The sequence below is a fragment of the Musca vetustissima genome, unplaced genomic scaffold, assembly GCF_032173495.1.
Source record: "Musca vetustissima isolate MV318-11 ecotype Yass unplaced genomic scaffold, APGP_CSIRO_Mvet_v1 utg71080, whole genome shotgun sequence".
In the NCBI taxonomy this organism is placed as follows: domain Eukaryota; kingdom Metazoa; phylum Arthropoda; class Insecta; order Diptera; family Muscidae; genus Musca; species Musca vetustissima.
Genome location: NW_026885555.1, coordinates 30,834 through 40,421, shown reverse-complemented (window position 1 = coordinate 40,421; position 9,588 = coordinate 30,834). Strand labels below are relative to the sequence as shown.

The 9,588-nt window shown below is 34.5% G+C and overlaps 1 protein-coding gene across 1 annotated transcript; it reads right to left on the bottom strand.

The window, feature by feature from the left end:
• Window positions 1–8,276: 8,276 nt before the first annotated feature.
• Window positions 8,277–9,317, bottom strand: LOC133332792 (uncharacterized). The gene has a single exon (XM_061541165.1). It carries the CDS (start codon window positions 9,315–9,317, stop codon window positions 8,277–8,279), a length of 1,041 nt encoding a protein of 346 aa, XP_061397149.1.
• Between the last annotated feature and the right edge of the window lie 271 nt (window positions 9,318–9,588).

The following is a 9,588-nucleotide window of genomic DNA, read 5'->3' as shown; positions in this document are numbered from 1 at the left end:
GGCGTACTGAATTGTGTCTGGAATGATGTGTGATGAGTTTCGTGAAAATCGGTTCAGATTTAGCTATAGCTCCTCTTTATATTTTCGTCCGATTTTATGTAAATGGAGTAATTGGCAGTATGGTGCAAATTTTTTTCCGATTGAGACAAAATTTTGCACAGAGTACTGAATTAGGTCTAGATTGATGCATGCCAAGTTATGTTCAGATTTACATATAGCTCCCATTTATAGTTTCGTCCGATTTAATTTAAATGGTGCGCCAAAATCCCAATATGTGTACGATTGAGACAAAATTTTGCACAGAGTACTGGATGAGGTCCAGATTGATACGTGTCTACTTTTTTTATATTAAATTTATCATTACGTTTGTAACTCATCGAAATATTCATTTTCGACCCGAATACGCTGAAATTTGGTACATTGAGTTCTTATTGGGTACTAAAGGTCGCAACAAAAAATTATATAAATATAGGTCCAGTTTTTCTGGTAGCCCCCATATAACGGTACCTCCTAATTTTCAGTATTTTGGGGGATTTGGTCGTATTTTTCCACCGAATTCGCTGTAATTTCGTATTTTGATTTCTTAATAGGTACCAAATATCTCCACAAAAAATTATAAGTATAGGTCCATTTTTTTGGATAGCCTCCATATAAGGGTACCCGCAATTTTCGGTATTTTGGGGTTCTTGAGTGCGTTTTCCAACCGAATTCGCTACAATTTGGTATTTTGTAGTCGTATATAGTAACAACTCTCCCTACCAAACATGTTTAATAATCGCCCCCTTATTGGGGTAACCCGCATTTAGGCCTAGTCCTAGTGTTTGGGAGGTACTAGAAAGAGTGTACCGATATTCTCCATGTTCGAACTTGAACTAATTTTAGAAGAAATAAAAAGATGGACAAAGTTTGGATGAAATCAAAATTTTTTTTAAAAAATGTTGTCCAAAGAAACATGGGTTCTAGGACCAATATTTAGAACCATAATCGGTTTGTAGAAATGTCGGTATATATACACTTTTTGGTATGTTCCCTATATTTTTATTTCAAGTACCTGTCAGTATACCTATGGTGGAGGGTATCCAAAGTTTGGCGCGGCCGAACTTAACGCTTTTTCACTTGTTTGAAATCGGTTCAGTTTTAAATATAGCTCTCACATATAGTTTCATCCGATTTTAAGTAAATAGAGCACCAAAGAGTCAAATTTAGGCCAATTGGCACAATTTTTCACAGTGTACTGCATTAGGTCCAAATTTATGTATGCGAAGTTTTGTTGAATTCTCTTCAGATTTAGATATAGTTTCCTCAAATTTTATGTATGTGGTACACCATACTATCAATGTTTGTCCGATGGAGACAAAATTATGCACAGAGTACTGAATTAAATCTAGATTGATGCATGTCATGTTTTCTATTGGATTTTGTTCTCGATGGATTTTGAGTATTTATACCCTTCAACACACTGTGGTACAGGGTATTATGTCTTTGCGCATATGTTTGTAACAGGCAAAAGGAATCGAGATAGACCCATAGATCCTTTAGAGAATATGCATAGAATCACTTTCTGAGTCAATTATGCATGTCCGCCCGTCCGTCCGTCTCTTGATGTTAAATTGTAAACAAAGTACAGGTCGCATTTATAATCCGATTTGGATAAAATTTTGCACAGCTCATTTATTTGGCCCAAGGACAAATCCTATTGAAATTGGTAGAAATCGGTTCAGATTTAGATATAGCTCCCATATATATTTTCGTCCGATTTAAGGTAAATGTTACACCAAAGTCCCCGAAAATCATTCGATTTTCACAAAATTTGGTATAGCCTACTAACTTAAGTCTAGAATTATGTTTGTCAAGTTTCCTGAAAACCGGTTCAAATTTAGATATAGCTCTCATATCAAGTTTCCCCCGATTTTAGGTGAATGGTGCATCAAAGTCTCTAAAAATAGTTCGATTTGCACGAAATTTGGTATAGCCTACTAATTCAAATATAGAATGATGTGTGCTAAGTTTTCCGATTTTACCGTAAATCGGGCGAAACTAAATATGGTGCACCAAAGTCCCTATATATGTTTCGATTTGCACGAAATTTGGTATAGCCTACTGAATTAAGTCTAGAATGATGTGTGCTAAGTTTTATGAAAATCGGTCAAGATTTACATATAGCTCCCATATATTTTTTCTTCCATTTTTTATGTAAATTGTGCACTTGTGTGTCCGATTGCCACACAATTTTGTACAATGAACTGTAGTTAATCTCTGGCAAGTCTCATTGAAATCGGTTCAGATTTTGGTATAGCTTCTACATATATATTTTTGTCCGATTTTACGCCAAATTGACACAAATTTTGCACAACGTACTGAAGTTAGTATAACCTAGAGGTAGGATATAAATGCTTCAACAAGGTGGTTCCAATCGGCACAAAATATTGCACTACGTACTGAAGTTACTATAACATAAGAAGCAAAAGCGACGTCTGTTAGGATTCATCTGCTGAATATGCCAAAGTGGTGAAGGGTATCATATAGTCGGTCCAATCCTACTTTACTACTTTCCTTACTGGTTTTATTTTCCTTTATTTTGGGTTTTATAGTTTTTAATGATATAAACAGTGCCTACTTCAAAGCAAACTAAACCTATTTTCCTTACCCCATTTTAGTTAGTAGATTTTCTTTCTTTAAAAAAAAAAAAAAAAAAAAAAAAAAACAAATATTTAGCAGACTTCAGCACTCATCGTATTAAAATACAAAATAGCCAAATTTAGATTGCATGACCAGATGTAGTTGAGTTGATGATACTTTTCTTGGGATTTATTTATTTTTTGGCACAACTTAATTTGGCTAACCAACACTTTTACACGAACGCCTACCCCCAAAACGAAAATGTTATGCAAATTTATTGCTTCTTCAAGGACCACAAATCATAATAAACTACTAGAAAATGGAATACACCAACCAACCAAACGACATACCTCCAACCTACCAACCAACCACAAACACACACGCACTCTGCCTCCTTCTATCTGCATCACTTATAAAATATTTTCATAATCATGGGATGGAAATTGTTAAATAATGTTTTCAACTTCATTCTGGCCACTGTCCATTGGGCGCGCTGCTAAATTAAATTGTAGTGAATTTGGATTTGAGTCCAACGAATTTTCATGCTAAGCTATAATTTCCCGGCAATTGGCTAAAGTGCCTGGATAATATTAGCAAACGTCAGTATTCGAAAAAAAAACTAGAAGTAGCAATTTAAGTCCTTCGAAAGAAGATATACTATTAAATCTTAATTTATTATGTACAAAATTCTCAGGTAGCAATATATGATGCAACGATGTTTGTGGACAAAATAAACAAAATATAGCGTATCTTAAGACTAGGATCATTCGTTTTTAATTCGGGAATTCTTAAAATATGTACGTCGATATAATAATCGTTACAGTAGAGTTGGAACAAAATATTTATAATATTTGGAATGCGAATTAATCTGGAGAAGTAGGGTCGATATAAGAAGGTGGTTTTGAAATCGTTACTGGTTTTGAAAGCGTTACTGCGAAAAGTACTAAACGGTACTTAATTTGGTACAATTTGAATTTGGAACAAGTGAAAAAGCGTTAAGTTCTGCCGGGCCGAACTTTGCATACCCTCCACCATAGATATACTGACAGATACTTGAAATGAAAATATAGGGAACATACCAAATAATGGACATATACCGACATTTCTACAATCCGATTATGTAAACAATAATTTTTAATAGAAAATTATACCCTCAGCCTTATGGCTAATTAGTGTGTATACACTTTCACACGGTGAAAATGTGCCTCATCGAAATATTGGTTCTAGACCAGGGCTGTCCACACTAATACTTTCAAGTTTTGTGATTGTATATGTTTCAAATACAATATTTTCAAAAGTTCTGTTTCTATGTCATATACTGGGAGAAATTTTGTTAAAATATTATTTTCAAATTTTAAGGAAGAACAAATTTAATATTTAATGCAAATATGGATGTTGATGATACATTTTCTCATATAAAGATATATTTGTTTCTGTTTTGCCCTTCCGGCATAATATTGCTCACATATTTCGACCTGTTCCGAACTAATGTTTGCCAGAAATATCCCAATTTTTTCGGTTAGTGTATAAAAACGAAAAGGAATGAATGACAATTTTGAAAATAATTTTTATTTTCAAAATTTTCTCTTTTATAATTGTATGTGTGAGCAATTTGACACACACCGACAGCCCATGGGACCTATTTTGGGCACAGCTGTTCTAGACCCCATGTTTCTTGGGACCAAATCCGTTTCAGAAAAATTTGATTTCATCCCATCTTATTATGTCTTCCAAACTTAGTTCAAGAATTGGAGAATATCGGCCCATGCCTTCTGGTACCTCCCACACAGGGGCTACGGCTAAGCCTAAATGCGGGCTATAGTTCACATATAGTTCATAATCGAACCGTACGTTCTAGTTTTTAATCTCGATATCCTTCGCAGGCAAAATGATTACAACAGAGTGTTAGAACCCAAAACGCGAAAAAATCTGATAATTATATTAATATAAAAATGGGGTTATATGGGGACTACGCCTAAAAGGGGTTGACTATTAATAATTTTTGGTAGGGAGATTTGTTTCCATATACGGCTACAAAATACCAAATTTCAGTGATTTCGGTTGAAAAACGCGCTCAAGATCTTCCAAATGCCGAAATTTGTGGGTACCTTTATATGGGGGCTACCAGAAAAAAATGGACTCATATTTGGTACCCAATAAGAACCCAATATACCCAATATATAAATTCCAGCGAATTCGGTTGAAAAATGCGCTCAAGAACCCCAAAATACCGAAATTTGGGGGTACCCTTATATGGGAGCTATGCCTAAACGTGGACCGATATATCCCATCTTCGAACTTGACCTGCCTGCAGACAAAAGACAACCCTATGCAAAACTTCAGCACCCTATCTAAATTCCTTCGGAAGATAGCGTGATTACAACAGACAGACGGACGGACATGGCTAGATCGTCTTAGAATTTTACCCTGATCAAGAATATATATACTTTATAGGGCCGGAAATGAATATTTCGGTACTTTTGGATATGTGTACGATAAGTACTTAATGATACTATATTTGATACAATTTGAATTTTGGGTGAACCGATAGGTTGGAACACTGAAATTTTGAAATAAGCATTGTAGAATAGATGTATGTTGGTAGTTTGAGAATTTCGTACTTATATGTACCATATTGGGTAAATTTGAATTGTGTATGAACCAATAGAACTGGAATCCTGAAATTAGTAGTTAGGATCACTGCTGGGGTGTAGGAAGTTTTGGAAATTTCTACTAATGTGTACTGAATTTGGTACAATTTGGATATAGGTGAACCTGTAGAGCTGGAACACTGAAATTTGGAAATAAGATTATTGTTGGAGTGTAGGATTGGTGGTATGGATGTAGTTGTTGAAATGCTAACTATAAGAGGACATAGCTTGTAAATAGTACTCATTTGTCAATTATGGTCGGTATTGGTTTTTAAATTTCTGAAAAAGGTGATTGACGATTATTTTATGCAAATTTTGACAGCAAATGCGGCATCTCTCCAATGATGCCACCAGCCCATAATCCTCACAAAATTGGTAATCAGAGTTTTTTAATATTGAAAAACTTCTTCGGCGATAGTGTTGGGTATGGGCCGTTGTTTTCATTACTCCAGAATATTTAGAAGGTTTTTCCCATATTTCCCCCAATTTTTTTTTTGTTTTTTTTTTTTTTTTTTTGAAAATAATAAGTTTTAAGTTTTCATTCTTTTATAACTTGGGTCATGTTTAAAGTATTGGTCCTAGACCCACCACTTAGTATACCTGTCGCCATATCTCGACTTGCTGAGTCGATCTAGACATGTGTCCATCCGTCCATCTGCCCATTATAATTTGTAAACACGCTATGGTTATTTTACGAAATTGTTCATGTATGTTCGGTTTGGAGCAAAGAAGACCTCTGTTTTTTCTGCTATATTTAGGAGTGGTTGACCTTTAAATTGAATTAAATTGAATGTTTGTAACAGGCAAAATGAATCGAAATAGACCCATGGCTCCGTTTGAGAATATGTATAGAATCGCTTTCTGAGTCGAATTATGCATGTCCGTCTGTTGTTGTTAAATTGTAAACAAAGTACAGGTCGGTCGGATTTATAATCCGATTTGGATGAAATTTGGTTCAGCTCATTTGTTTGGCCCAGGACGAACCCAATTGTAATTGGAAAAATCGGATAAAATTTAGATATAGTTCCCATATAAAGTGTCCCAATTTTTTCATAGTGTACTTAATTGAGTCTTGAATGGCGTGTGTTAAATTTCGTGAAAATCGCTTCAGATTTAGATATAGATCCCATATATATATATATATATATTTTCGTCGTATTTTATCTAAATGGTGTACCAAAGTCCATATATATTAGGTTGGGGAAAAGAAATCCATTAGGCCAGTCGTCGAAAATGTCGATAAAATCGGAGAAATTATCGAAGTTGACCGGCCATAAAACCATTTACACAAAGCTGGATTCAAAAATAAGCTCGATGTTTTGGTTAACAGAAGAAAATAGGATGGATCGAATTTACGTCTGCGAAGCCTCGGCCAAACGGAATGAGATAGACCCATTTCGTAAACGGATGATGACTGGAGATGAGAAATTGATCACATACGATAACCTTGTGCGAAAACGATCAAACGGTGGCCAAACCAGGACTAACGGCCAGGAAGTTACTGCTATGCATTTGGTAGAACTGGAAGGGGATTATTTATTATGAGTTGCTTCCATCATAAAACAATTGACCAGAAACGGCCAATGGGAGAAGTGTCGTGTTCCACAAGGATAACGCTAGGCCACACACATATACAGTGACTCGCCAGAAACTTCGGGAAGTTTTAATGCATCCGCCATTGGCACCAAGCGATTATCATATTTTTCTTGCATTGAACATTTCTTTAATGATAAAAAATTGGTATCTAGGGAGGATTGTGAAAACGACTACTAGAGTTTTTCTTTTGGAAATAGAGAGCAGGACTTCTATGAGGCATTATAAAGTTTCCTTTAAAATGACAACAAAACGGTGCAAATCGGACTTTTCGAAGCATGCTAAATAAAGTCTCATAGTTCATATAAAATAAATTGATGTCCTTTTCCCCAACCTAATATATTACAATGTGCTCGAAATTTGGTATAGCGCACTGAATTAAGACTAGAATGATGTGTGCTAAGTTTTGTGAAAATCGGTTCCGATTGAGATATATATCCCATATATTTTATTTGTCGTATTTTATTTAATGGAGTACCAAAACCGCTATATCTCCTTCAATTAGCACGAAATTTTAAATAGCGTACTGAATAAGGTCCAGAATGACTTGTGTGTGCTAAGTTTCGTGAAAATCCGTTCCGATTTAGATATAGCTCTCATATAAATTTTCTTCCGATTTTATGTTAATGGAGCACCAACGCCCCTATACAACCAACGCCCCCTTTCAATTTGCACGAATTTCTGCATACCGTACTGAATTAACTCTTGAAGGATGTGTGCTAAGTGTCGTGAAAATCCGTTCAGATTTTGATATAGATCCCATATATATTTTCGTCCGAATGTTGTCAAAAGCAAATTTATGAAAACAATGAGACTACCTTGTATAGTTATGCCATGTACCCAATGTTTATCTTCCTTTTTTCTTTAGATTTAATTTTATTTGTAATTCAATTTATTCAAATGTTTCTTTCGGTTTAATTTTGGATACAAAAGCGGTTATGTGCTGGCTGAACTTCACATGTCGGCTAATTGTTGGAGATTATAATCTCGGTTATGTGCCGTACACATACAGGAATTCGATGTGGCTAGCGGGTGCCTCGAAATCACATTAAACCGACACTAAACTACTACAAAGTAGGAATCCCCCTGTAAACTTCGAGACTACATCTGACATCTCGACGGAGAGTAATAATGGGTTTACATCATATGGAATTAAAGCTCGATTTAACATCGTCATTTGATATTATATTTTTAATAAAAGTAATAGAAATTGAAAATTAACGAATACAACGCAACCAACTATAAATATTTTTTATGTCTGTCATTTTGATAAAATAAACAACAAGACAACATTTTGTAAATTTATTTTCTTCTTCTTTAAAATACAAGTCTTTAACCTAATATACTCTCATATTCCAACCGATTGAAAATCGTAAAAAATTAAATCGAGAATGGGTGGGGTTCCCTTTACACTTATTTGCCCATTTCTTTTTTGTCTGTTCTCCGATCGCATTTACCCAATAACCACTGACACTCAGTCGATGTAAAATTATATATAGCATTTGAATATGCTTTCACAACACGCCTCTCAGTGTCATACATCTCATCGTTTGAACACATTATATATTCACCTTGATAGAATACCACACGTTCATCATCTACAAACTCAATGATCCAGATATAGTTTAGTGGTTCCGCTTGCAATTCCCAACTGGCTACTAGTTTTGTATCCGTCATAATGTAATAGAGCTGTTTATATTTTACACTTCTCAGCTCAATCAAAAGTTTATTATTATTCGATTTCGATTCGGTTACTTTGGCATTTATCGGACCCATATAGTCAATGCTCCATTTGTCGTGCCACAGCCAAACATGACGACTTGATGGATCTATAGTGTGTGGCATTACCGTTGTATAAATATATTCGGAATATTTGTCGTTCATAAGGCAAAAATGGCTATGGAATAATAGATATTGTAAATTTGTGGGGAAATTCTGTTGTATGATATCGTTGATTTTTTGTTTTAGCTCGCCATTTAGAGATTTGTAGTTTTCTTCTTGCCGAATAGCGTACAGAGTCATGGCGAATTTTTGTTGAAAATAATTATCCTTTGTCATCATCCTCTGAAGGGAATATTGATAGCAGTTGAGTAAAAATTTCACAATTAAATCACAAATTTTTGGATCGTTTTCATTGTGATAAATTTCCTGAAGTAAATCCAATACCTTATTCCGACTTTTGCATGTAAAGATATTTACCATCCATTCGTAAAGAATATCATCAATCAAACGTTGTTCATAATCATTAAGGATTGTTTTCATTTCCTTATGAATTTCATTTTTAATTGTCGCCACATCGTTGCTACAAAAAATTCTGGCCAACAGCTGTGAATGCTCCTTTCCTAAATTAATTTCTAGGTTTCGTTTCAATTTCTCCAATTCCATCAATTCACGTAAAACATTTCGATATAATTGTTTGTCGATTTCAATACGATTTGCCGCTTCCATTTCCATTTTATTCGATTCTTTTAATAGCCTGTCTTTGTTGTAATGTGAACTGTTACAGCAGCCAATAATGGTGATTATGGAAAATAATAGAAATATTTCGTTTGCCATAATTTTGTAAAGTGTCGTTAACTTGTTTAACTGTATATGAGAAGTGAAGAATATTTTGCTTGTTTGATTTTTTTAAATTATAAAAATTATTAATATACATTATTGCATTTCTTTGATAAAGCTCTAATTGTATTCTTCCGAAACGGAACATTTATTCATCCGAAATGAT

Excerpts from the sequence above, each read along its gene's own strand:
- LOC133332792 (XM_061541165.1), bottom strand. The coding sequence starts at position 9,317 with ATGGAAATGGAAGCGGCAAATCGTATTGAAATCGACAAACAATTATAT.